The 27,929-nt window shown below is 44.9% G+C and overlaps 1 protein-coding gene across 1 annotated transcript; it reads left to right on the top strand.

Moving 5' to 3' along the window:
- TNFSF11 (TNF superfamily member 11) lies at positions 1 to 26,785 on the top strand. The gene is made up of 5 exons (XM_054163130.1): positions 1 to 386; positions 9,134 to 9,301; positions 17,895 to 17,940; positions 18,023 to 18,121; positions 26,061 to 26,785. Exons 1-5 carry the CDS (start codon positions 165 to 167, stop codon positions 26,480 to 26,482), a joined length of 957 nt encoding a protein of 318 aa, XP_054019105.1. The 5' UTR covers positions 1 to 164; the 3' UTR covers positions 26,483 to 26,785.
- Positions 26,786 to 27,929: the final 1,144 nt, after the last annotated feature.

A 27,929-nucleotide genomic window follows, 5' to 3' on the forward strand; every position in this document is an offset into this window, starting at 1 on the left:
CGGGGCGGCAGAGGCACGCCGCCTGGGGCTGATTGGCCGCCCAGTTTATAAGAGGTGCCCGGCCGGGGCAGCGGGGTTGTTTGCCGAGGTTGGTGAGCTCCGCGGAGCCGCGGGCCGCCTGTGGAGCCGTCTGAGCGGAGCGGTGCGGAGCTGCCCGCGGCGCGATGCGGCGCGCCAGCCGAGACTACACCAAGTACTTGCGCGGCTCTGAGGAGCTGGGCAGCGGCGCCGCCCACGAGAGCGCCCCGCCGCCGCCGCCACCGCCGCCGCTGCCGGTCCACCCGCACCCGCCGCCCGCCTCCCGCTCCCTCCTCGTCGCCCTCGTCCTCCTGGGATTGGGGCAGGTGGTCTGCAGCGTCGCCCTCTTCCTCTACTTCCGAGCTCAGGTAAGCGGCTCCTCTGCTGACCGCCCAGAGGCGACGGCGAGGTGAGCAGGTAGCCGCTGTGCCTTCACGCCTTGGCGGCCGCTCTGTACAGGAGCGGCTGGGCAGGGCAGCAGCGGCTGCCTCGCACCTTTCTGACGGGAAGAAGGGCCTCCCGTCGCTGGGACTGGGTCGATAAAACAAACACCCCCCAAAAAACCCCAACCAACCAAACCCCAAACAAGTCAGAGAACACCGTTATGTGGCTCTGAAGTTGGCCCAACTTTGAGAGGGATTGGGCTGAATGACTCCTGGTGCGCTGCCTGGCCTGTGCTGTCCCTTGGCCGCTGGAGCTGCTAAGCCTGAGGTGTGCTAGGTAATACTTCGGCCTGGGGGTGTGTTTTGGGGTTTGTCAGCGAGGTCGGACATGAGAAGTCCCCGACTCAAAAAGCAGCTTTGATGATCCTTCACCTGACGTCTTGCAGGGCTTTGGTTTTTAATGGCCAGCTCTCAGTTATTCACTAGAGAAGCAGTAGACATGGGTGAGGTCTTTGGCTGCCCTGAGTACTTCACCGGTGGGAGAAATGTCTCTAAGGAAAAACGGCCACCACAGAACACCACTTGGAATCGTTTGTCCTTCAGACTGCATAAGGGCACGGGGCAGCAGCATCTGTGTGCCAGCAGGCATCGGACAGAGGTGTCTGCTCTGGCTCAGAAGCTCATTTCGGAGAGCCTGTGCCCTTTGCCAGCCAGGCCTCAAGCCTGCCAGAGGATGCTTCAGAAGAGGCAGCAGTGCACACAGAAAAGAGCACAGAGAGGTACTGCTGTGGGGGAGATAAGGTGGCTAGCGGTTAGGCTTTCAGAGAGAAGAGGAGCCTGCTTCTTGGAAACGACTTGCCTTGCTGGCTGGATCCACTTACTGCTGTGCCTCTTACCCTGCATGGCTTCTCAGAGGAAGTGGGGGGCTGCTGGCTGTTTCTCGAGACTAGGTGTTGACTTTCTGCTTGCTTTTTTTCACTGGATGCCAATTCTGCTAATGCTTGTCTCCCTGCCTTCATGGAAGTGGTACTTCTGTTGTGTGTACTTTTCATTTGAAGTTGCTGCTGAGTGGAAACCAGTTGCTTTCGCTTTACTTTCTAGGTAGATACCTTTGATTTTGATGTAGCAGCCTGGATTTCTTAACAAAGTGCACTCTAAAAACAGGTGTTGCACAAATGTACACCCCCTTAGACAGAGGAATGACTATCGAGTACACAGGATCATTTATTATGCAGACCACTTTGTATTCTCTTACCGACAATGGTTTTGTGCTTGCCATTTGTACAAAAATAAAATGGACCAGCAGTGCAGTACTTAGTTCATCATATCCCATGTGCTTCAGAAGAGTGACACTTAATTTCTGGGACTCACTGTAAAGTAGCTCAAAGCTTGTTGTTTGCTTGACAGTGAAATAAATTAATGCCTACTTTGGCATGTGGCAGAAAGAAAGGCTTTTCGCTCCAGATCTGCATGAACGTGAAATGACATCTCTGTCAAAACATGGCTCATATAAATGCACAGCTATACTACAGACCCACTGCATGAAAAACAACTAATCAAAGTATGCTTTTTGAAAACTATTCTACCATTCTCTTTATCTTCCACTTCCCTCTGTTAGGGACCTTTTCTGACAGACTAATGTCAGTGCTTCACACATGGCTAAAAAAGGCTAAAATAGGCTAAAAAGAGCATTCATGCCATAATGGCTATTTTTCTTCTGCTTCCTTAATTAAAAGAAGTGCTTAGTCTGTGTGTAATTCTGTATTTGGCAGCTTAATTCCCTTGCCAGTGTCTTGCTCCTGGAGTAATGCTGTTGGATGGAGTCCGTTGTAAACTTGAGCTTCTGAAACATGAAAGAGATGGTGCAGCTAGGTGTGGACTTGACTGAAGTCATTGCCTGGAAGATTGCTAGTGGAGAATGCATCATATTGGCCATCCTTGAATAGAATAGTTCACACAATAATAAGTATACTGCTGAAGAAAGTACACAATTCAAAATAAGATGTGGTAATCCCTATTTATTCACCAGTTTCTTCTTGGTGAATAAGATAGGTGGAAAAATATAGTGGAAGCCTTATTTAATGTCTTGCACATTATTTCTGTGGAACATGATCTGACCTTGCTTTTGAAGAGATTGCTATCAAATATGTTTGTATTAAGCTATCCCAGTTTGTACTTTCCAGTAAACATGTCATCTGTCCAAATTTGATCAAGAGAATTGAAATGTTTGCTTGGAGACTTGTGAATTAGCAGGGTTTGACTGTATAGGCTGATCCTAAGAATATGTAAAAGCTCTTTAAAACTCTGCTTAAGAGGCTGAGTAAACTCTGACTCAGTTTTACCATACACATTTTAGGTGTATTTGCATAAAATCGTTTGGGTTGGATCATGACACAGTATGAGCTGAGACAATAGTTGAGGTTTTGGTTTTCCCTTAGCTGTGTTTATGTTGTGGCTTGAGCATTTGGAATTTCACAAGACATAACTGACACTAGATTTTCATGGGTAAACACATGCTCGCGGCCAAGAACTAATGCAGTGCAATGCAAGTGGGACAATGAGCTGGAGCATCTAAAAGGAAAGAGAATTGAATTGTACCACTATTCCCATGTTCTGAAATATGCAGACGTTAAGATGCCCTGGCTTTTCTTTTTGAGCCTTGTGAAATGTGCTGAATCCAAGAAATGAAACACTAACAAAATGCTTTTCAGGCTTCGTTTAAAGTTTTGTGAGCGTTTCAGCACAGTGGCTAACGGAAAACAGCTTGAAAGGGGCCAGTAGCACTTTCTGAAAGCCTGGAAGAAACCCTTGGTGGTTAAGGAAAGTCATGGAATCCAGAGTGATATTTGATAATGTGAAAATTGGTTGGAGTTTGAAAAGAAGTCTGAGTGTAAACATGAAACATTTATTGTAAGGAGTAAGTACAGAATGTGATACCGCAACATTGCATAACTGAGGCAGTGTTTAATATGTAAAGGTGGATGGAATGAATTGTCTCTTTTAAAACCAAACTAAATAGTCTTAACATCAGAAAACTGTCTCTCCATTCTGTACATTTATTTAGTCTCAGCCACAATGCTGGAGTTCATTTTGGCAGCCCTGAGTTGGGTAAGCAGAGTTCCAGGCACAGATGGAGCTCGAGTACTGTGTCCAGTTCTGGGCCCCTCAGTTTAGGAAGGATGTTGACTTGCTGGAATGAGTCCAGAGAAGGGCAACAAAGTTGGTGAGGGGTTTGGAACACAAGCCCTATGAGGAGAGGCTGAGGGAGCTGGGATTGCTTAGCCTGGAGAAAAGGAGACTCAGGGGTGACCTTATCACTCTCTGCAACTACCTGAAGGGAGGTTGTAGACAGGCAGATGTTGGTCTCTTCTCCCAGGCAGCCAGTACCAGAACAAGAGGACACAGTCTCAGGCTGTACCAGGGAAGTTTAGGCTGGATGTTAGGAAGAAGTTCTATACAGAGAGAGTGATTTGCCATTGGAATGGGCTGCCTGGGCAGGTGGTGGAGTCGCTGTCATTGGTGGTTTTCAGGAGGAGACTTGCTGGGGTGCTTGGTGCCATGGGTTAGTTGATTAGGTGGTGTTGGATTGGTTGATGGGTTGGATGCGATGATCTTGAAGGTCTCTTCCAACCTGTTCTGTTCTGTTCTGTTCTATTCTATTCTATTCTATTCTATTCTATTCTATTCTATTCTATTCTATTCTATGCTAATGCAGAAAATCAAGGGGCACTGAAAGGTTTTATCTGATTCCAAGGTCTGACACAATGGATGTGTACACAGTAGTAACATAGGAAATATAATCTAGAGACTCCTCTGTTTAAATAGGTTAATTTCTCAGGAGTATTTAGCTTACTTGTTATAAAACTTTCTCCAATATTTTTAGTTGCATCTAGATGTTTCTTCCTGGTATTAAATCTTTATGACTTCATGCTGAAGGGCTCTGTGCCTTGCAAGTTAGCAAGCTGCTTCCTGTGGACCATTCTGGTATTTTATCTGACTCTTGGGAGGTTCTTCTCAAAAAATATCCTTGAAAGTTTTTCTGTGCATCACTTCTTGGCCACCGTTTCGGTCTCAGTGTTTGGTAATAGCAGTTCAGCACAGGATGTTTATAAAGATATAAGATGCAGGATTTCTGAGAATGGCTTTTCAGACAAGAGAGCTAATTTCCATGGTTCAATGTGGTGAAGATTAGGTATTCTTTGAAAAAAGGTAGGGGCAGTCAGGTAGGTTAGTGAGTCCCAGCATCAGAGCTTTACCTTATCAAACAATCTCTAGAGACTTGCAGTTTTTTTCAGAATGGGCTGCAGAGCTTTAAGTTGCTGAAGTTATCAGTTGCAGTTTCCATTAAGCCTTTGATCTTTTAACTGTAGGTGCAGAGATGCTGGGTTTCTGTCTTAAGCCTTCAGCAGATAAACTCTAATCCAAATAAGTGCTTCTCCACAATCTGTGGTTACCGCTCTGGCACAGGGTTGTGTGACAGCTTTGACTGATTGCTGATGGGTGATAGCTGCAAGTTTATGCTATGTGTGATTTGTCATGCTGGATGCTTTACAAATTTCATGAGCTTTGTGTTGTGAAACCTGCTTTTCTTTTCTAGTTTTCAGATGATGTGGCTCTGAGCAACCTGATCTAGTGTGAGATGTCCCTGCCCATGGCAGGGGGGTTGGAACTAGGTGATCTTGAGGTTCCTTCCAAACCAAACAATTCTATGATCCTATGAGTTTAAATAAATCCAAAATAGGGATAATAGTCTCTCACTCTAGCAGAGTTACTGATAAAAATGAGTTTCTATGAGCAGTTATTTGCTGTAGCTTTCTGTCTTCTGTAGTATGTGTGGAAGGGAGAAGATGTAGATATCCACATCCTTTTGAAGGCCCTCATTTACTCAGGTCTCTAACAAGCCCAACATGAGAGACTTCATCTGGAATAATGGGCCCTATTTTGGGTCCTTCAGTACCACATGCATATCAGCAAACTGGAGAGAGTCCATCAGAAGACAGCTGTGATGGCTAGGGTCCCTAGTATATTGGAAAGGAAGAATTGGATTCATTGGACCAGACTAAGGTGAGGGAAGGTAATCACTGGGTTTAGTTAACAAAAGATGAAGCCAGGCTTTCCAGAAATGCACAGCAAAAAGAGGTGCAGTCATAAACTGCAGCAAGGAGAACTGTAGCTGGACATTAAAACTACTGGTTTGACACAGTAAAAGTGGTTCAAGCATAGAATAGTTTGCCTGGAGAAGTAGTTTGTCTGGAGAGGTCTCCATCAGTGCAGATTATACAAAGTTTATCTAGACAAGGCCGTGACCAACTTGCCCTAAGTTACAAGTTTGTTCTTCTTTGAGCATGGGGGTGGACCAGAGACCTTCAGATGTACTTCCCAACCCTGGTTGTTCTGTATTAGCTGTCTTCTAGCAGCTGTTGGAAAATGTTTTGTGCTTCACTTTTTTCCATTCAGTTTACAGTTGATTTTCTGAGTTCCAGATACTAGTGGAACATGCTGGAAGAGATGCTGTTCAGGTGCAGTTGTACAGCTGGTTCTGCCTTACTGATCTTTTATTTCTGTGCCTTACCCTGTACTGCCTCTGATGCTCATCTGATACCTGGAGTTGGTTTCAGGGTGCTAACCTTTCAGAAAGTGAGACCAGAAAAAATTTGTCTCAGGCTATTGAGGAGACTGAGAACCAGGAATGAAATTGTGTGGTGAAGATGAGTGAACTGGGGTGCTGGTTTAGATCAGCTTAAACAGCTAATAGATCTGCACTGCACTAGGTGACTTGAGAAGTCATTAGTGCTTTTATTCTTAGAGCTGTGTGGTAGGTTGAGAGAGGGCCTAGCTCTCCCTCCCCCAAGCTGCTATACACAGGTTTTTCTTTTGGATTCATCTGTGTCAGGCCACCCCAGGAAGATGTTAACTGCCTCCGATTCTGTCCCTCTACTCAGAGCTGCGGCATCTTCTGATCTTCAGGTGAATCTTTTCTCACCTGTTTTGTTCCAAACCTGCAGGGAGAACTGAGAGAGTTAAACCAGGTCACATGAACTGACATTGGTATGAATGAACTGGGGAAACAGCTCTCATTTGGAGACTTCAGCAGAAGTATGGTGATGGAAGAGGCAGCATTTGGTGTTGCCATCTGTGCAAGGAATGTTTCTCTACAGTATGTGCCTATTGGATGGCTGCCTGGCTGGTGTAGGCTTAGATCCACCTCTATAATCCTAACCTTATGCTTTTTAAAGTTAATTTGGTTCTTTTATGGTGTTAGGTAATCAGACTTATGTTTGTGTGAAGAAATGAGGTAATGTGTTTGTTCACTCTAGCTGCTTTATATTCTGCAAAACTTCCTTTGGATGTTCTGTTGTGTTCAGTGGTGTGTTTAAGGAAACTGAGCATTGGTAAGGCACTGTCCACAACACCTTAGCATTCCCTTGTTGTCATTACAAATATCTTCTGTAGTTCTCAGATAAAGTTATTTTTCCATCTTATGCAGAACAATAGAAGTAAATGTTCTTTATTAGACCAGCTGATAGCGTTCAAAAACTTGGAAGAGGTTTTGAGTGCACAAACCCTTCTTGAAAGCCTGAAGTAAAAGCAGAATAAATACAAATTGAGAACAAATGCTGAGAGTCTTAGGCCATCTCTGGAAGACAATGATTAATATCTCTTGAGTGTTAAGTATATGGATAGAATAGAATAGAATAAACCAGGTTGGAAGAGACCTTCAAGATCATCGTGTCCAACCCATCAACCAATCCAACACCACCTAAACAACTAAACCATGGCACCAAGCACCCCATCAAGTCTCCTCCTGAACACCTCCAGTGATGGTGACTCCACCACCTCCCTGGGCAGCACATTCCAATGGCCAGTCACTCTCTCTGTATAGAACTTCTTCCTAACATCCAGCCTAAACCTCCCCTGGTGCAGCCTGAGACTGTGTCCTCTTGTTCTGCTGCTGGCTGCCTGGGAGAAGAGACCAACATCCGTCTGTCTACAACCTCCCTTCAGGTAGTTGTAGGGAGCAAGAAGGTCACCCCTGAGTCTCCTCTTCTCCAGGCTAAGCAGCCCCATCTCCCTCAGCCTCTCCTCATTGGGCTTGTGTTCCAAACCCCTCCCCAGCTTTGTTGCCCTTCTCTGGACACACTCCAGCAAGTCAACATCCTTCCTAAACTGAGGGGCCCAGAACTGGACACAGTACTTGAGGTGCCACCTAACCAGTGCAGTGTACAGGGGCAGAATGACCTCCCTGCTCCTGCTGGCCACACTGTTCCTGATGCAGGCCAGGATGCCATTGGCCCTCTTGGCTGCCTGGGCACACTGCAGGCTCATGTTCAGCCTACCATCGACCAGCACCCCCAGGTCCCTCTCTACCTGGCTGCTCTCCAGCCACTCTGACCCCAGCCTGTAGCTCTGCATGGGGTTGCTGTGGCCAATGTGCAGAACCCGGCACTTGGATGTGTTCAATCTCATGCTGTTGGACTCTGCCCATCTGCCCAGCCTGTCGAGGTCCCTCTGCAGAGCCTCTCTACCCTCCAGCAGATCAACTCCTGCCCCCAGCTTGGTGTCGTCAGCAAATTTACTGATGATGGTCTCAAGGAATGGAGTGTGGGCAGAGAGGAAGAAACAGTTTAAAATTGTATTTATGCAGTTAAACTCTGCTAAAACATGATCCCAGTCCTCGGAAAATCATTCCAATTTATCTAACTGGCATAATTAAGGAGTATTCTATACTTGCTGTTTATACATAGAATACATACATAGAATACATAGAATAAACCAGGTTGGAAGAGACCTTCAAGATCATCGTGTCCAACCCATCAACCAATCCAACACCACCTAAACAACTGAGCTATAGCACCAAGCACCCCATCAAGTCTCCTCCTGAACACCTCCAGTGATGGTGACTCCACCACCTCCCTGGGCAGCCCATTCCAATGGCCAATCACTCTCTCTGTATAGAACTTCTTCCTAACATGCAACCTAAACCTCCCCTGGCGCAGTCTGAGACTGTGTCCTCTTGTTCTGGTGCTGGCTGCCTGGGAGAAGAGACTTGATTCAATCATGAAGCTTGATTGCTAAACATATCTTGCAGGTACTCTAAATTTGCCAGGCTTTGTCCCATGAAGGAGGTGTTTTGTGGTACAGTTTATTTCATTTCTTTGGGTCTTTCTGAATTTGTGCTGTCTTACTTGGTGACTGCTTCATGCAGCAGTGCCTCTTGCTCACAAAATAGTTTCAATGACAACTGGCTCCTCTTCTTCTGGTTGTCCTCTTGGAAAAGATGTGCTAGATGCTGTACACACTTGCCCCAAGTTCCTCTACTTGTCATTTGTGTGTCATCTTGCAACCTCTAGTTTTTAGAGACAGGACAAGCTGTGCTAAAATGATTGTGATGTTGCACTGAGTAGTAAAAAAACGGAATTGAAGATTATTGATTTTACTGTAAGAGTGGAATTTATCTTTAACTCTTGGAAGTCACATACCTAGCCTGAACTAATGAACCAGACAGCTCCAGAAGATAATTTGTTTTCCTGTCACACATGCTTGTTGGATGAAATTAGCCTTGATGTGGAGAACTTTCTCCCTCTTCATTGTTTACAATGAAAGTTTAGGTACTACCTTTGTCCAGATGCCAAACTTTTAAATGGTTGAAAATTATCCCTGACTAAAATGCTCTTAATGTCTGTTGGGCAGACCCTTAAAACTGTGGTTGTGTTTCTGTTTTTTGTTTTCAGATGGACCCTACTAGAATTTCCAAAGAACATGCACACTGTGTCAGAACACTTTTTGGACATCAAGAAAATACAGATTTGCATGATGCATCCTTTGAAAGTCAAGAAGTGAAGCTAATGCCAGAATCATGTAGAAGCATGAAACAAGCTCTCCAAAGAGCTGTGCAGAAGGTAGGTAGCAGACAGACCGTGTGTTCCTTTGTTTTGAGCTCCTGTTGAACTTAACATCATTTTTTCCAACACCTGTATCCAGAGGTAAGTTCTATGAAGTATTTTCTGGTGTCAGAATAATACCTGAAGTTGCATCCAGGATCATACTGTGTTTGCTCACGAACCTCGCAGTGGTTAACCGATTCTGTATTCAAAACACATTTGCTATGCTTGCAGTGGGTTGATTTGCCATTCTGACACTTAGAGAGGCTAGAATGGTAGTCATATATCCTAATACTTGTGCAGGTTTGCCAACACTTTGGATGTTCATAAAAATGGACAGTTCTGCTTTTTTTTTTTTGTCCAAAGCAATCTTCCTGTTTCCAACAAGATTCTCCCAAGATCATCAACAAGGAATCTATTGCCTGAAAGGAGGAGTAGATAACATTTGCTCATGTTTCTTCAGCCCAAAATGGGAGATAGTATTGCCTATTTCTTTTCTTTGCTCTTTGTCTTCTTAACAGAACAGAGCTGGCAGTAGAGCTACTTTGCCATAGCACAGTAACTGGGCAGTCTTTGCCCAGCAATTGAGAATGACAACTTGTGCCTCAAGTAGTCAGCTAAAGTCAGTCCTAATGAAGAAACCTCGGCGAGCTGGATATGTCACAATCACCTCTTTCTGCAGTTGCTGCCTTTGATCTCTTTGTGTGTTCATTATAGTGTTTAGTGCTAATTAGGGGCTATTTAACAGCTGAATGTCTCCTGTGGTATTTGGTTTTCTTGGCTTACCAGATCCGTTAAAATTCCCCATCTTCACAATCTGCCTGGGACTGTCCCTGTTTCGTAGAGAATGCTGCATTAGATTTGAGCTGAAATCACATACACTTTGTAGAGTGAATTGCACTTGAGTTAATTATATAATACTTTAATTGTGCTCATGTGGTGTTTGCTTTTAACAGAGTACTCTGAGTGGCAGATCTTTTTTGGGGAAAAAAGAGAAACCTGGGAGTTCTTTTGTTTTTTTGGGGGGGTTTTTTTTCCTATCTACCTCCTTAAAAAATTTAAAGAGGGGGGAAAAAAGGGAGGGGGGTGTTAGCTGTAGGATTAGTTCTTTCCTCCAATATTTTATAGAAGCTCACACTGTAACTTCTGTTCTGTGCACTGGTACTAGGCTGCTTGTTCACATAGCTCCTATGACAGTAAGGGGCATGTTACAGTAAGTGAATGGGAAGCCATGTATTCTGGTCGTTCAGTGCTGGTTACTCAACAAAAGCCTTGGCTTTAGCTGAGGCTGCATATCCTGCCATTCTGGATGGAGTTTCAATGCTGCAATGGCCGTGGCCAGGATAAGTAGTGAGTAGGGATAACTTTCTTGGCCGATGAACGTTGGTTTGAGAACAATAAAGTTTCCCTTGCCAAAGTAATTAGGTCCTGAATTTCCTCTGAATGCAGGAGGGTGTATTAAGCAGCTGCATGGGTTTTTCTGGACTCTTTGCTGCCATTTATTGGTAGTGCAAAGCAAAATACAGATAGAGAAATGCTTGCCTGGGGCTAAATTTGTGCCTTTTGGCATACAAGAGAAGTGACAGAAACAGTCTTCAGGCAAAAATTTACTTTACCATGTTATGCCTTTTGTTGACTCTGCTGCAATCAAAGGCAGAGATGGAGCTGAGTCTGACTTCCAGGTGTGCTAACTTTGTGTGAGAATGCAGTTAAAGTGACAAAAGGTTTCCTCTTGTCTGTGCTTTATTTGCTTCCCTGGAAGAGAATCTAACCTGTGTTGTGTTTTAAGAGCCAGTCCTTACTTGATTTGGCAGCATGCTAAGTGACTGAAATGGAACACTTTAAAGCACTGCTTAGATTTTTGTGATTTTTCAGTATTTTGCATCTTGCAATTCAAGCTGCTGAGGAAATGAAAATAGACAGCTTGCTTTTGCTGAGATTAGTAGTCTGGTTACAGCTTTTAGTTTACTGCACTCTTCTCATCTGTTTTCTGTGCACACCTATAAACCTGGTGTTTAAATCTAAAGCAGAGATTGACATTGAAAATGAAAGTGCTCTTAGGAAACCCAGTGCAGTAGGGCTGCAAGGTCAGGTCTAGAAACATCTGTCTCCTGAAAAAACACCACATAAAAGAAATTAAAAATCAGGATCTAGTGGTGAATTCCTCATCATATTCCAGGATAAAAGTACTGTTTAGAGAAAGCTCAGTAGAAAGCACTGTACTCTGCACTGGTTAGGCCACACCTTGAGTACTGCGTCCAGTTCTGGGCCCCTCTGTTTAGGAAGGAGGTTGGCTTGCTGGAAGGTGTCCAGAGAAGGGCAACAAAGCTGGGGAGGGGTTTGGAGCACAGCCCTGTGAGGAGAGGCTGAGGGAGCTGGGGTTGCTTAGCCTGGAGAAGAGGAGACTCAGGGGTGACCTTATTGCTCTCTACAACTACCTGAAGGGAGGTTGTAGACAGACAGAGGTTGGTCTCTTCTCCCAGGCAACCAGCACCAGAATAAGAAGACGCAGTCTCAAGCTGCACCAGGGGAAGTTTAGGCTGGAGGTGAGGAGAAAGTTCTTTGCTGAGAGAGTCGTTAGCCATTGGAATGTGCTGCCCAGGGAGGTGGTGGAGTCACCGTCCCTGGAGGGGTTCAAGAGGGGATTGGATGTGGCACTTGATGCCATGGTTTAGTCATGAGGTCTATGGTGACAGGTTGGACTTGATGATCTTTGAGGTCTCTTCCAGCCTTGGTGATTCTGTGTCCCTGCCCATGGCAGGGGGTTGGAACTAGATGATCCTTGAGGTCCCTTTCAACCCTTAGAACTTTGTGCAAGCACATTTTCAGTGTTGCATGTGAACTTTCAGGCAGACAAATAATACACTTTCCTAGACTGCCTTTTTGCTTGAATTTTTTTTTCACATGTAACCCTGTGAACCTTTTGGCAGTCCAGATGCGCTAACCACAGTTCTTGTGAAGTCTGTCATGAGCCTGAAGTAGAAAAGACTGCAAACATATCTTGGGTCACTCATAAGTAACTTTTCTTGGCAATATTCCCAGCTGCTAGCAGCTTGAGGAGTTCAGGCGTAAACTAGTCTCCCATATGGCAACAGAGTACTTTGCTAGACCCCCAGGGCAGCACTTACAGAGCTATCTATATACTTAGCAGACATTTAAAGTGCATCTAGTTATGGACAAACTCAAAGTTTCTCAAGGGATTGCTGTAAGTTGTTAAAATTTCACAGTTTCCATCCTGCAGCCTTACATGGCTTTTTATCTCTGCAGGCAATGCACTACTCATTTGGATAGAGCTTGAAGTGCTGATCTGCAAGCTCTCTTCTTATGAATGTACTCTCTATTTTACTTCCTCCCTGATTAACATTCTTCAAATTGCTGAATTTGCAGCCAGATAGATACTTCCTCCTCATATTAGCTGGACTTAATGCACTTGGGTAGCAGAGGAAACAACTGCATAAAGAAGCTTTAGGATCACAGGCTGTGGAGAGCTTCTTTTCTGATTGGCCTCAAAAGACTACTCAGAGCTGTTCAAAGTTACAGACTGAGTTATTGTAGAAGTCCAAGGAGAAGAAAACAGTTCACTGATGTCACAAGCTCAAATGTAGCCTTATATCCCCAGCATTGGATGTAACTGGATAAGCAAGAATTGGCTTTATTTTAATAATAATAACCATAGTAAACCAGGTTGGAAGAGACCTTCAAGGTCATCACGTCCAACCCATCATCCAATCCAACCCACCTAAACAACTAACCCATGGCACCAAGCACCCCATCAAGTCTCCTCCTGAACACCTCCAGTGATGGTGACTCCATCACCTCCCTGGGCAGCCCATTCCAATGGCCAATCACTCTCTCTGTATAGAACTTCTTCCTAACATCCAACCTAAACCTCCCCTGGTGCAGCCTGAGACTGTGCCCTCTTGTTCTGGTACTGGCTGCCTGGGAGAAGAGACCAGCTGAGATGCTCAGAGCTAAAACCACAGCCTGCTGTTGATGAGGAAAAAGGAGTTTTCAACTTTCCAGCACTGAAAACATGATTTTTGCTTTTAAACTGTAAAATTTTGCAGCTTCCCAGTTGCCCCTTAAGTGTTTTGGAGGAAGGAAACCACACTTTTCATTCCTGTGACTGAATGCTTTTCTCTGTCGTTTAAACAGCAACTGTGGGAAGGAGGTTGGAATATGGGAAGCAAGACGGCAGGGTTGACTTAGTGGGCAGTGGGCAAATAATGCAAAGGTGTACAAGTGCAGCTCATGAAAGTGAGAGTGGTGTGTTTTTCTGTGCTTTTTTTCTAGGAATAGCTCAACAGCTTGGTAGCCCATGTGGTTCTGTGGGTGGCAGTCTTGAAAGAGGTCACTGATAATATTTTGTCAGCAGTGCTCATGCCACCATAGCAGTGTCTTAGTGACAGAGTCTGTTACTGCTTTCTACATGGTGTAGTGTATGTTGTGATTAAGGAAGAGATACTTAAAGGTGTTCATGTGCTAAAGAGTGTAGCTGATACTTTAAAGATTTGGAACATCCTAGCTTTTAGTTCCTTGCAGTAGGGATTCCAGGACATTTTTCTAATCCCACTAAGAAGCCATGTTTAGAGATCTGGATTCTCTTCAAACATCCACTGAAAAATGTGGTTCTTGAGTCCTTCAGAGTCAGAAGCAAGTATGTACTAAAATGCTTTTCTAAGGTAAGGTGTGTATCAGCACCTTGGAACTGTAGAATCATGAGGTGAAAAATCAAGAGAAGTGTTCAACTATTTATTCTTCAGGAGGAACCCACAGCTCCATCTCTGTTATCTAGGGACTATGTCGTGTATTTCAGCTTCTTTTTTTGGAGGCATGGGTAACAGAACAGAAAAGAATACCAAATTCTTGTGGAGCTGGTCAGAATCAAGAACTTAGCACTAGTACAGTGTTTGGAGAACTCAGCTGATGGAGGATTTCTGGTTTCTGACCGCAGGCTAGCCACTATTAATTGAACAATGTGCATACAGAAGAGTTAATGAACATGCAGCATTCTTCAGTGTGTTGGTGTTGGGCTCAATGTTGTAATGATGCTTGCATTCCTAATGTCATAGTATCATAGTATCAGTCGGGGTTGGAAGGGACCACAAGGATCATCTAGTTCCAACCTCCCTGCCATGGGCTGGGGCACCCCACACTAGATCAGGCTGGCCAGAGCCTTGTCCAGCCTGGTCTTAAATACCTCCAGGGACAGTGCCCCAACCACCTCCCTGGGCAACCCATTCCAGGGCTTCACCACTGTCATGGTGAAGAACTTCCTCCTCACCTCCAGCCTGGATCTCCCCACCTCATAGCAGCATAGCTTCAATAGGAATAGAGGAGAGAGTTCCTCTCAGAGAGAGATGCTCCTAGGAAACGGGAAAGTAGGCTCAAGACCATCAGGACAAGGAGAGTTGTGGACTGAAGTCTTCTTGGTTGCTGTTCTGCTTACCAGGTGGGGATGTTTCTCCCAGGCGGCCAGTACCAGAACAAGAGGACACAGTCTCAGGCTGCGCCAGGGGAGGTTCAGGCTAGATGTTAGGATAAAGTTCTATACAGAAAGAGTGATTGCCCATTGGAATGGGCTGCCTGGGGAGGTGGTGGAGTCGCCATCACTGGAGGTTTTTAGGAGAAGACTTGATGGGGTGCTTGGTGCCGTGGGTTAGTTGTTTGGGTGGTGTTGGATTGGTTGATGGGTTGGACGCGATGATCTTGAAGGTCTCTTCCAACCTGGTTTATTCTATGTATTCTATGCATTCTATGTATTCTATGTTGCAGATGAACAGCACCACCAACAGTTAGAAAGAAAGCAGCTCAGGCTGCATTTCTTGGGACCACAACCTTTCTGCATGAAAGATGAGCTGAGTCAGGCTGCTAGATCTCAGAAGGTGACATACCCAGCTGCTCAAGCCAGATCATCTTTGGAAATGTGCAGAAGCAGAACTCTGTACTCCTAAGAAAACTGTAGGTTAAGAGAAGGATAGCAACTGGCCAGTTCAGGGACTCAAGGGCTGTGCAGTTACTAGCCATGGGATTCTTTTTGTTAGTAGCAATTTTGATAACAGGAGATTAAAGTGTGCATATGTCTTTTTGGATCTGCCCAGAAGGCTCTCCAAGCAAGGACATTATCACATCTCCCTGAAAGACAGGATTCAAAAGCAGACCTCACATCTGAGAGGTTTCCATAAAGAAAGCAAAGAAAGCAAGAAAGGATTGGGAGTAAGTGTAGTGCAGGAATCCAAGTATGGTCCATCTCCCAGGCTCTTCTACCATATGTTCTTCTTTTCTCAGAAGCTTTTCCCACTCTTTGCTGTATCTAGTGCTGACAAATTTTTGTTGTCTTTCTACTTCTGGTGAAGTCAAAGAGCTCAAGTGTGGCTTGAGGTTGTTGGTGTGCATCTCCTAGAACTGAGCTTCATTTTCATGCTCCTAGAATTGACATTGAAGTGGGAAGATCAGAGAGGGGAAGCGAATGCAAATGGGGGAGGTGGACATGAGCTTTGTTTCTTTTGAAGTTGCAGTTCTGCTTCCCTTATCATCTCTACAGCAGAAAGCATCTTAATGATTGTTATCTACAAAATCAGCATATCTCTGCTGAAGTAGTATGCTTTGATACTCATCATGCAACTCCTGTTGTATGAAAAGCCGAGGCTTTTCATGTTGGTTTAACATTTAAACACCTACTGAAAGGGGAAAGTGAGAGTAATAAACGCAGTGGCTAAGATGTGACAGCAAAATTACAGGTGTTTTCAAAGCAGTATTTCAAATTCTAAAGCACTGCAGTGATTGAGAGCAGAGTGGAACATTGCTGATCTGGCCAAATCTGAGGTTCGTTGCATATCTGTGGTACTGAAGCAGATGAACAGCAAACTGTGGGACGCAGAGATAAAACAAAGGACCACTCTTAGGTTTGAAAGATGAGATATGCTTTTCTGTCTTCAGCAAATTGTTTCCTTTTGCCAAACATTTTCTTGATAGCTCCATGGTATGAGGTGTTCTGAACAGCAGGTAGAATATTGCTTCTGGTTTTCAGAAAACAGAGGTGAAGAGTGTCATGGGGGAACAGAGGGCAGATGAGGACTGAGGCTTACAAAGACTCAGTCCAGGCTTGTAGGAAGAGTAGGCTGATTAGATGTTTGAAAACTGCTGTTTGTATGTTTTCTGAAGAGGAAAATAGATCTGGATTATTAAAAGCAAGGCTCTCTGTGGTGCCTGATGTCTGCTACTTGTGCTGTTCTTAGTTCTGAATAACAGAGGTTTCATTCGTGTTGAAACTAACTTATGGTTTTGAAGAATGAAGGCTTCCAAACAGATATCCAATGCATTTGGCCCAGAAGATGCTGAATCCTTCAGGTCCTGCATGCCTTGTTAGAAGAGAGTCTTGGTTGCAAAGCCTTGTGGTCTTGCAACCTTCCCTTTTAGTGGTCAAGTGTGAAGGGTGGAGGTTTTAATTTACCTGATTATTCAATTCATCACAAATGAAATTGAGAGCTTACCTTTCCTTAGCTGTTAGTGTGATGCCACATTAGTCCCTGTGTAGAACTGCCTCTTTTGTTACCTTTTGACCTCATGCAATTAAATCAGTTCATGAATTCTATTTTTTGAAGTGATCACAGAATCACCAAGGTTGGAAGAGACCTCAAAGATCGTCAAGTCCAACCTGTCACCACAGACCCCATGACTAAACAATGCCACCAAGTGCCACGTCCAGTCCCCTCTTGAACACCTCCAGGGATGGTGACTCCACCACCTCCCTGGGCAGCACATTCCAATGGCTAACAACTCTCTCAGTGAAGAACTTTCTCCCCACATCCAGCCTAAACTTCCCCTGGTGCAGCTTGAGACTGTGTCCTCTTGTTCTGGTGCTGGTTGCTTGAGAGAAGAGAGCAATCCCCACCTGGCTACAACCTCCCTTTGGGTAGTTGTAGAGAGCAATAACTTCTCCCCTGAGCCTCCTCTTCTCCAGGCTAAGCAACCCCAGCTCCCTCAGCCTCTCCTCATAGGGCTTGTGCTCAAGACCTCTCCCCAGCCTTGTTGCCCTTCTCTGAACATGTTCAACTGTCTCAATGTCCTTCTCAAACTGAGGGGCCCAGAAGTGGACACAGGACTCAAGGTATGGCCTAACCAATGCAGAGTCCAGGGGCACAATGACTTCCCTGCCCCTACTGGCCACACTATTCTTGATGCAGGGCAGGATGCCATTTGCCTTCTTGGCCACCTGGGCACACTGCTGGCTCATGTTTAGGTGGCTGATTAGGTGATGCATTCTTAGCAGCCATTGTGCTGTTTCACTGAGAGAAACATTCCAGTAAGTAGGAAAGGTTGTAAGTGTCCTGTCATCACAACTTTGATAAACACTGTAGCAATCATACACATCCTTCCTATCCACTTGTATCAGAAGGATTGGACAGACGATTTTGGCAGCTAAACTGTGTGTTCCTATTATGCATCATGCAAGCAGGAGAATATGTATCCCAGGCATCTGAATATAGTGTAGGTAGAACAGTCCCCACATACACACACACAGAGTGTTGAGACTGTGCAGACTACCTGCAGTACACAGTATGACAAAACCAAGACCACATCAAATTAGTGCTGCTTTTTCTCATTTCAGGAAGTCCAGCGTGTCATAGGAAGAGCACCACCAAGACCAGAAAAAGGTAAGTGCTGGTTTATGAGTAAGAAATGTTCTAGTTCTGCTAAACATGTCTTTCTGAGGTAATGCAATTATTTTCTCTGTAGCTGCAATGGAGGCACTAGGAATGGATCTGTACAAGAGAAGTAAACCTGAGAAGCAGCCGTTTGCCCATCTGATTATTGATGATAAGAATATTCCATCTGGTAAGTTCCCTTTGAACTGAATGCTTCCAATGCTACTATAAATGCATTAAACAATGAGGTGTATGGAAACACTTGAGCAATTCCAGTAACAGACTGGGATTTCAGAAAGGGCTTTGGATAATAAGAATGAATTAGATTCCTTAAAGGATTTCAGGGGCAGCAGGGGTAATGTTAACAGGAGGATAGCTCCCCTTTGCCTCAGGTATCTGATGTGACATCAGTCTGCTATGTGCTGAATGGCCTCCATTTTAAATGACCTTTTTTCATGATCAGGAGCTGGGGGCTTGCTCTGCCTCTTTGTGCTATTTTCAGGTGAGGAGTGAAGATATGGATTGAATGCTTTCCTCCTAAGTTTCTTATTTTCTTTGGCTAGTAGGGCCCAGCTGGAGTTCTTATCTTGCACTAGACATCAGCCATAGGTGCACATACACACAGGTGTATACATACACACATACAAGGATATACCAGTACAAAGATTGGCCAGCATCCTCATCTTGCAGGTTGGAAGATGTTTTCCTTCCATTGAGTCATAAGACTTCCCCCTCCCCCCCCCCCACTTTCTGCTGTCAGATGAAATGTCCTGTTCTCTGTTGTAAAATTCAAGAATGCCTCATGTCTGCCTATTCAACCTTTCTGAGCAACACTCCTTTTGTGTGCTGAAGTGTAGTTGGGTCTGTATGCATTTGTATTCAGAGTGGATCTGGAAACTGAGACTCTTCAGTGAATGCACAACACACTTGAATGTTAGGTGCCCAACACTGTAAAAACTTGCTATAAAGAATCATAGAATCAACCAGTTTGGAAAAGACCTCAGAGATCATCAAGTCCAGCCTTATTACCTAATACCTAGCATCTCCTGACAACCAAACCATGGCTCCAAGTGCCACACCCAGTCCTTTTTTTGAACACCTCCAGGGACAGTGACTCCACCACCTGCCTGGGCAGCACATTCCTCTGGCCAATTACTTTTTCTGTGAAGAACTTTCTCCTCACCATTTCCCCTGGCACAGCTTGAGAGTGTATCCTCTTGTTCTGTTGCTGGAAGAAGAGACCAACACCCACCTGTCTACAACCTCCTTTCAGGTAGTTGTAGAGAGCAATAAGGTCTCCCCTGAGCCTCCTCTTCTCCAGGCTGAACAACCCCAGCTCCCTCAGCCTCTCCACATAGGGCTGTGCTCCAGGCCTCTCCCCAGCCTTGTTGCCCTTCTCTGGACATGTTCAAGTATCTCAATGTCCTTCTTACATTGAGTGGCCCAGAACTGGACACAGCACTCATAGGAAGCACATCATTCATTTAGAGTTGTTGAAAACCTAGAACTGCAGTTCCACTGTCATCAGTGTAGCTTGCCTGCTAGTTCCCTGCCTTCTGGGGCTACATTGCACTCTCATAGCACAGGGCTGTATTTATAACATTTCCTTCTGCTAATGCATGTTGACAAAAGTTTTGTCATACTCCATTCATTATGATGTTGCAGGGGTGGTACAGACTTTTTCACATGAAGACTCCCAGGGCTTTTCTGACTTTCAGACATTTCAAAGCTTCACAAAGGTCTCTGCATCCACCTAGCATCTTTGAGAAGCAGGAAGATCAAAAATCATAGCATTGTGTGCTGGGCAACAGGGTTTCAGCTCAGTGTGTTGACTTGGAGGCAGTGTGTTTCTGAGCTATTGAGTAGGGGAAAAAAATGTTCCTGTGGCTTTCACTGGGTTCTATGGTAAGAGCATGGCATTCTTTTATCTTGCCAGTGCTCTTATTTTCTCCCCAGAGTTGTCTTTGGACGGCTTTGGGAGTATCCTTGCTAGTACAATGTGAAGGAACAAGACATGAATCTGCCTTAGAACACTCTCCAGAGGAAAAGATGCATTCTTACAATTTTAAGAGATCTTAGCACTGTTCCTTTTTTCGCCCTTGGGCACTGTCAGCTGAGATTTGTCTCTTTATTCTCTACACAGCAATCATCATTGGTGTGGTAGAAGTAAAACCAGAGTTTATTCTGAAGCTATTAGAGTATCTCAAGATGGGAGGGGTCATTGATCACCACTGTTGTCTTCCTCTGAAGATACATGCATTCTGCAGTGCTGAACTCCTTAATTAAGCTATGTGCATTGCTTTTCGGCTTTGTATAGCCAAACCAAAGGGGAATGCTGTGCTGAGGCCTGAAATCTGAGATTTCAGCAGCCTGCATAGTAATAGCTTGGTCTTCCTCTGTTTAAAGATAAAGCACTTCTGTATAGAAGGAGTTAGCTTCTTGAGGCCCAGGGTTCTTTGTCCCTTCAAGTGCATTGACATTGCTAAGATCCAGACTTTTCTAAGATGAGAGCTTAAGCTGCAGTCAAAACTTCTACAAGCTTTCTTATTGCCTGAGATGTCTCCTGACAAGCATCCTGGCCTGTGTCAGGAATAGTGTGGCCAGCAGGAGCAGGGAGGTCATTCTGCCCCTGGATTCCGCACTGGTTAGGCCACACCTTGAGTCCTGTGTCCAGTTCTGGGCCCCTCAGTTTAGGAAAGATGTTGAGTTGCTGGAAGGTGTCCAGAGAAGGGCAACAAAGCTGGGGAGGGGTTTGGAGCACAGCCCTCTGAGGAGAGGCTGAGGGAGCTGGGGTTGCTTAGCCTGCAGAAGAGGAGCCTCAGGGGAGACCTTATTACTGTCTACAACTCCCTGAAGGGAATTTGTAGCCAGGTGAGGGCTGGTCTCTTCTCCCAGGCAACCTTCACCAGAACAAGAGGACACAGTCTCAAGCTGCACCAGGAGAGGTTTAGGCTGGATGTTAGGAGGAAGTTCTTCATAGGATGAGTGACTGGCCATTAGAATGTGCTACCCAGCGAGGTGGTGGAGTCACCATCCCTGCGGTTGTTTAAGAAGAGACTGGATGAGGCACTTGGTGCCATGGTTTAGTTGATTAGATGGTGTTGGGTGATAGGTTGGACTTGATGATCTTGAAGGTCTTTTCCAACCTGGTTAATTCCTTTCTATTCTATTTCAGCCAGATTTTGGCTTTTGAGGTAGGTCAGTAGTGCAAGGTGCACTATCAGTAAACTTGTCTCTAGCATTTTGTCTTTGTAAGGATTGAATTAGTTCACTCATCATAGAGACAGATAATGCATATCTACAGAAATGCAGCATGTCAGTGTCACCCTCTGAAACCCACCTTTTCCTGGGGGAGTTTGCTTGTTGTCTACCTGGGTGTTGCTGTAAGCTGTATTTATATCAGGGCTAGCAAGTGATAATTTTTGCTGTTCTGCATCACTGGATTAACCTTCTAGAGAGTGATGCAGCACATCTGTGGGTGATGGCAAGGGAGGCATTGCTCTTTCTTGCTCTCTTCACTTGTTTGGGTTTTTTTTTTAACAGCACAGGCTGCAGGAACTGTCATAAATACAGTGCCTGTGACAGAACTCTGCTTTGTTTCTCCTTGGATCAGATCAACCCCTTCCCAACGTGATGAGCTGGCCATATTTCTTCCTCATCTGGCACACATGGCTTCTGCCTCTTTTGGAACAGGGTTGCCAGGATTTTAATCACTAGCACAGCTTCTGTGGTCCTTGTGGGTATTGCAGCAGTAAAGGACGGCATCCTTATGGATGGCTGGAACCCTGAACCTACTGGTTGTGAAGCACTTTAGTATCAAGTTCACTGGTATGAGGCAGTACTCACTTGACTGGGTGGCTGAGAGATTAATGACAGGCATAAAGGAGGAAGAATTTGCCTGAGGGTCACCAGTAGGTTTTTTTTTACTCCCATCCTGTTTCCTCTGCCTGTAAATGGCAATTTCTGTTTTCTTTCCCTGATTTCAAACCCCACATGTCTGAAAGCCTTCTAAATTGTTTTATGCCATGCATGAGCCTGGACAGATCTGTTCTTAGTATTTTAAGGTTCTTTACTGTCATCACTCTGACCCAGAATAAACAATGTCAAGAAAGAACAAAACTCAGACTTCATCACTGTCAAACAGGGTTTTATTTTAAGTTGCTTGCCACTGAACACCTTTCATTGAGCAGTGTCTGGGAGAGAACATTTTCTTTTTACCTGGTTCACAATTACATCAAACCCCAAATGAACTTTTGCAACTGGGGGTGGGGGTGGGGAGGGAAGTGCTTGGAAAGGGGAAAATAACCCTTCCCAGATCTTGGTGTCCCCACCCATCATTTGGCTGCAGAAGCTGCAGTGGTTTGGCTTGCTGTGTGTATTTTTTAGGTTTGCTGCCTTAGGTTAAAGCTGGATTCTTGCTGGTTGGTTTTCACCAGAGCTCACAATAAATGCTACCTAGGTTTTAAATGAAAACAGAGAATTTTGGTTTATAAATTGATTACAGAAATTAGTCACCATTTAAGGGAGAAAATCACAAACAGAAATAAATATAAATCTTTAATATATCATTTGGGATCTGAATTGATACCTTTGGCTGTCTTAAGGAAACACTGCAGGCTTCTGAGCTATTTACAGCCCCAGGTTTGGCTTAGCTGCCCTGTGCCTCCAAAACAGTTTTTCAGAGCAAACAGTGCTTTGGTCCATCCCTCAGGCTTTATTTATACCTGGAAGTTACTAGGATGCAAATTATCAGTGCAGGGCTACTTTCTCCTCTGTTCTTCTCCCATCGTTTTCCCTCTTGTTAATGAATTTTACTGAAACTCATTTGTGGTAGTCTTAGCTCATGCTCACAAATAGCCAAGATTTTACTGAAAATTTGTCTCAAGTTACCAGGGCTGTGTTTTAACTTGACTTCTGAAAAAAAATGCTTCCTCATCTCTCTGACCTCTTCCTCCTCTGTCAACGTGACCTACCTTGTGCTGTTTTTCTCATGGCTCCACAGTAAATTTGTGCTGTGCTGCTGGCTGCCACTTCTGAACCTGGGGGTGCTGGTTGATGGTAGGCTGAACATGAGCCTGCAGTGTGCCCAGGCAGCCAGGAGGACCAATGGCATCCTGGCCTGCATCAGGAACAGTGTGGCCAGCAGGAGCAGGGAGGTCATTCTGCCCCTGTACACTGCACTGGTTAGGCCGCACCTCAAGTACTGTGTCCAGTTCTGGGCCCCTCAGTTTAGGAAGGATGTTGACCTGCAGGAATGTGTCCAGAGAAGGGCAACAAAGCTGGTGAGGGGCTTGGAACACAAGCCCTCTGAGGAGAGACTGAGGGAGCTGGGGCTGCTTAGCCTGGAGAAGAGGAGACTCAGGGGTGACCTTCTTGCTCTCTACAGCTACCTTAAGGGAGGTTGTAGACAGGCAGAGGTTGGTCTCTTGTCCCAGACAACCTGCACTAGAACAAGAGGACAGTCTCAAGCTGCAGCAGGGGAGGTTTAGGCTGGAGGTTAGGAGGAGGTTCTACACAGAGAGAGTGATTGCCCATTGGAATGGGCTGCCTGAGGAGGTGGTGGAGACACCATCGCTGGAGGTGTTTAGGGAGAGACTGGATGGGGTGCTTGGTTGCATGGTTTAGTTGATTAGGTGGTGTTGGATGACAGGGTTGGATGTGATGATCTTGAAGGTCTCTTCCAACCTGGTTTATTCTATTCTATTCATTATTCTATCTCTCTGACCTCTTCCTCCTCTGTCAACATGAACTACCTTGTGCTGTTTTTCTCATGGCTCCACAGTAAATTTGTGCTGTGCTGCTGGCTGTGGCCTGCCACTTCTGAAGCTGTGAGCTGTGGCAAAATGTCTGTCTGCCTTGATTAATGCAATCATACCATTACAATTTAGGTTGGAAGGGACTTACAGAAGCTATCTAGGCTAATCCTCTACTCAAAACACATAGGGTCATGTTCCATCATCTCTTGGCCTGTCCCTCCATTGGAATGGGCTGCCTAGGGAGGTGGTGGAGTCGCCATCACTGGAGGTGTTTAGGGAGAGACTGGATGGGGTGCTTGGTGCCATGGTTTAGTTGATTAGATGGTGTTGGTTGATAGGTTGGACTTTTCCAACCTTGTTGATTCTATGATTCTACTCTATTCTATTCTATTCTTCCTCTGACCATGGATGAATCCTCTCAACACCGATATTGTGAACAATCTTCACCAGAAGTCGTCGCTCAGCATCTCGATTACAAGTGACTGTGTCACCTATTTTCTCTCCTCCCCCTTCTTCAGCAGGGAATGATGCATTCCCACTAAGGATTTCTTCAGAACTGCTATTTGATTAAGACTGACAAGTAGAAACTTTACTTGTCAGGTAAATCAGATCTGCCTAGCAACTACCCAGTGTGTCACCAGTCAGTCACAGCATGCCTTTCTGTTCTGTCATACATATACATTCTTGTCCTGTAACTCTGCCTCTCCTCTGATCCAAGCAGTGACTCTTGCTTATTCTCCTCATCCTCAAGGTAGCCCAACCTCCTTGGGGCAGTGCTTCTGGCAGACTTAACACTGTACACAAGAATTTCTACAACTTCTTCAGCTATCCCCAGTGCTTCAGAGGTGCAGTCTGGCACCCCTTTCTAGGCATCTCTTGCAGGTGAATAATTCCAGGCTAAGAGACTTGAGATCTTAGTTCTGCTTCCAATTAATTTGTGGCTTTCAGTGGTTCTTTGGAGGCGCTGCACAGAAGACGGCTTCTCTGTATGATCTTGCTTGTTTAATTTCTACCTGGCTGCACTGCAGCCGTGGGGGAGCAACTATTTATGATCTGCCTTTGACAACCTGTGCTTTGCTCAAATCCTTGTGGAAGAATGCCAGAAGCTTTGTGATCCGGACTGCCGTTAAAGCATTCATCCCACATGCAAAAGTTTCTTGCCCTTGGCAGTTGGGGAAGACTCATAGCTCTGAAATTCCCCTGCCGCTACTTCGCCTCGCTTCTTTCTGCACAAACAAATCCAAGAGACATAAACAAATCCAAGAGACATCATTTTAACTAACCAAATACACCTGGGGGCTTTCCCCCAGCATGCTTGTGAGCACCGGTGATACGTGCTTGGAGGAGAGGGCACTGAGGCACTGACGTGTGCCTCGCATAGTTTGGTGGGAATAGGTTGCTTTGGTTTGATGCTGGGAGAACAACGTACTGAATATTTCAAGCAGCCATATAGAATAGAATAGAATAGACCAGACCAGACCAGACCAGGTTGGAAGAGACCTTCAAGATCATCAAGTCCAACCTATCATCCAACACTACCTAATCAACTAAACCATGCAACCAAGCACCCCATCAAGTCTCCTCCTGAACACCTCCAGTGATGGTGACTCCACCACCTCCTCAGGCAGCCCATTCCAATGGGCAATCTCTCTCTGTGTAGAACTTCTTCCTAACCTCCAGCCTAAATCTCCCCTGGTGCAGCTTGAGACTGTGTGCTCTTGTTCTGGTGCTGGTTGCCTGGTAGAAGAGACCAACCTCCGCCTGTCTACAACCTCCCTTAAGGTAGCTGTATAGAGCAATAAGGTCACTCCTGAGTCTCCTCTTTTCCAGGCTAAGCAACCCCAGCTCCCTCAGCCTCTCCTCACAGGGCTTGTGTTCCAAGCCCCTCACCAACTTTGTTGCCCTTCTCTGGACACGATCCAGCAACTCAACATCTTTCCTAAATTGAGGGGCTCAGAACTAGACACAGTACTCAAGGTGTGGCCTAACCAGTGCTGAGTACAGGGGCACAATGACTTCCCTGCTCCTGCTGGCCACACTATTCTTATAGAACAGAATAGAACAGAATAGAATAGAATAGAATAGAATAGAATAGAATAGAATAAATCTTGATGCAGGCTAGGGTGCTTGGGCACACTGCTGGCTCATATTTAGGCGGCTGTCAATCAGCACCCCCAGATACGGCAAATACGGCACTATGTGATGAATAAAAGGAAATTTCTGATGAATTTTTGCCATAATTATCTAATCTTGGCTTTAGCCTATATAACTGTAGTTGCTATTGATTCAAAAACCTGGAGGTTGCTTTCTGAATGTTGGGGTTTGCTAAATGTGCATGACTAATTAGTTATTCTTTTTCCCTCCCCTTTTCAGGAACTCGGAAAGTGAACCTCACATCCTGGCATCATGACAAAGGCCAGGCAAACCTATCGAATATGACATTCAATGATGGAAAGCTGGTTGTTAATCAAGATGGTTTTTACTACCTTTATGCCAACATTTGCTTTAGGCACCATGAGACTTCAGGAAACCTGACCAAAAGAGGGCTGCAACTGATGGTGTATGTGATCAAGACAAACCTTAAAATGAGGCGCTCTGATGTGTTGATGAAGGGAGGAAGCACCAAATACTGGTCAGGGAATTCAGAATTCCATTTTTATTCTGTAAATGTGGGAGGGTTTTTTAAACTGAAGTCTGGTGAAATGATAAGCATCCAGGTCTCAAACCCCTTGCTACTGGATTCTTCCCAAGAAGCAACTTACTTCGGGGCTTTTAAAGTTAGGGATTTAGACTGAATCTTTCCTTAGAGTGCGGAAGATTGTTGGAGGTCTTTAGTGGTCCAGAAACAACTTGAAGACAGAACTGAAAGTCTTTTGCAACCCAATTGCCTCTTTGTAAGCCATATATCTCTCAAGACACAGTTTTTTTTCCTCTGTGCTGATTCCAGTGGGAGTCCCACAACTGCACAGAAGGGCAAAGTGACATCGTTCATCTGATTCCGTCCTATGGCAGTTTTACTTCATATGTCTCCAGTGGCTTCAGTATAGTCATTAAAGACTTTTACGTTGGTATGGTTGAAATCATTGCCAAAAATCCAGGCTGCCTTAAAGTATTACATCATGCCAGAACCTGCAAAGGCATTTCTTACATTATTGAACTTCTGCTTCCAAGTTCTGCCCTGGCTTTTTAACCTGTGCGACGCTTACTAGTTTTGCCACAAACGTCGTGCAGGACAGAACTTGGCTCCCAACTTGCATTTAGGGCTCAATTTTGCTTGGGGTTGAGCATTCTGACACTGAAGATGGCAAAGATTATGAAAGTATGACTAATCCCATGGCACTTGATGTGGCTTTCCACGTGCTGAGTTAAGACTGTTCTTGCTTTGCTAGATTAGGGTTGGAGAGCTCAGGCCGTAGCAGAGATCAGTTGCAGAACACCTAGGTGATTCAACTCGAGTTTTTACCTGGGTGAAAGGCAGTTCAACTCAAGTTTTTACCTGGGTGAAAGGCAGTTCAACTCAAGTTTTTACCTGGGTGAAAGGCAATTCAACTTGAGTTTTTACCTAGTTGAAAGGCAATTCAACTCGGGTTGAAAGGCAGTTCAACTCGAGTTTTTACCTGGTTGAAAGGCAGTTCAACTCGAGTTTTTAACCTGGTTGAAAGGCAGTTCAACTCGAGTTTTTACCTGGTTGAAAGGCAATTCAACTCGAGTTTTTAACCTGGTTGAAAGGCAATTCAACTCGAGTTTTTACCTGGTTGAAAGGCAGTTCAGCTTGAGTTTTTACCTGGTTGAAAGGCAGTTCAACTTGAGTTTTTAACCTGGTTGAAAGGCAATTCAACTCGAGTTTTTGCCTGGTTGAAAGGCAGTTCAACTTGAGTTTTTAACCTGGTTGAAAGGCAGTTCAACTTGAGTTTTTACCTGGTTGAAAGGCAATTCAACTCAAGTTTTTACCTGGTTGAAAGGCAGTTCAACTTGAGTTTTTAACCTGGTTGAAAGGCAGTTCAACTTGAGTTTTTAACCTGGTTGAAAGGCAGTTCAACTTGAGTTTTTACCTGGGTGAAAGGCAGTTCAACTCGGGTTGAAAGGCAGTTCAACTCGAGTTTTTACCTGGGTGAAAGGCAGTTCAACTCGGGTTGAAAGGTAGTTCAACTCGAGTTTTTACCTGGTTGAAAGGCAGTTCAACTTGAGTTTTTACCTGGTTGAAAGGCAGTTCAACTCGAGTTTTTACCTGGTTGAAAGGCA

The sequence above is a fragment of the Dryobates pubescens genome, chromosome 7 (assembly GCF_014839835.1).
Source record: "Dryobates pubescens isolate bDryPub1 chromosome 7, bDryPub1.pri, whole genome shotgun sequence".
Taxonomy (NCBI): domain Eukaryota; kingdom Metazoa; phylum Chordata; class Aves; order Piciformes; family Picidae; genus Dryobates; species Dryobates pubescens.

Excerpts from the sequence above, each read along its gene's own strand:
- TNFSF11 (XM_054163130.1), top strand. The coding sequence starts at position 165 with ATGCGGCGCGCCAGCCGAGACTACACCAAGTACTTGCGCGGCTCTGAG. Across the intron at positions 9,302-17,894 it reads TCCAAAGAGCTGTGCAGAAG|GAAGTCCAGCGTGTCATAGG; the intron begins GTAGGTAGCAGA and ends TTCTCATTTCAG. Across the intron at positions 17,941-18,022 it reads ACCACCAAGACCAGAAAAAG|CTGCAATGGAGGCACTAGGA; the intron begins GTAAGTGCTGGT and ends TTTTCTCTGTAG.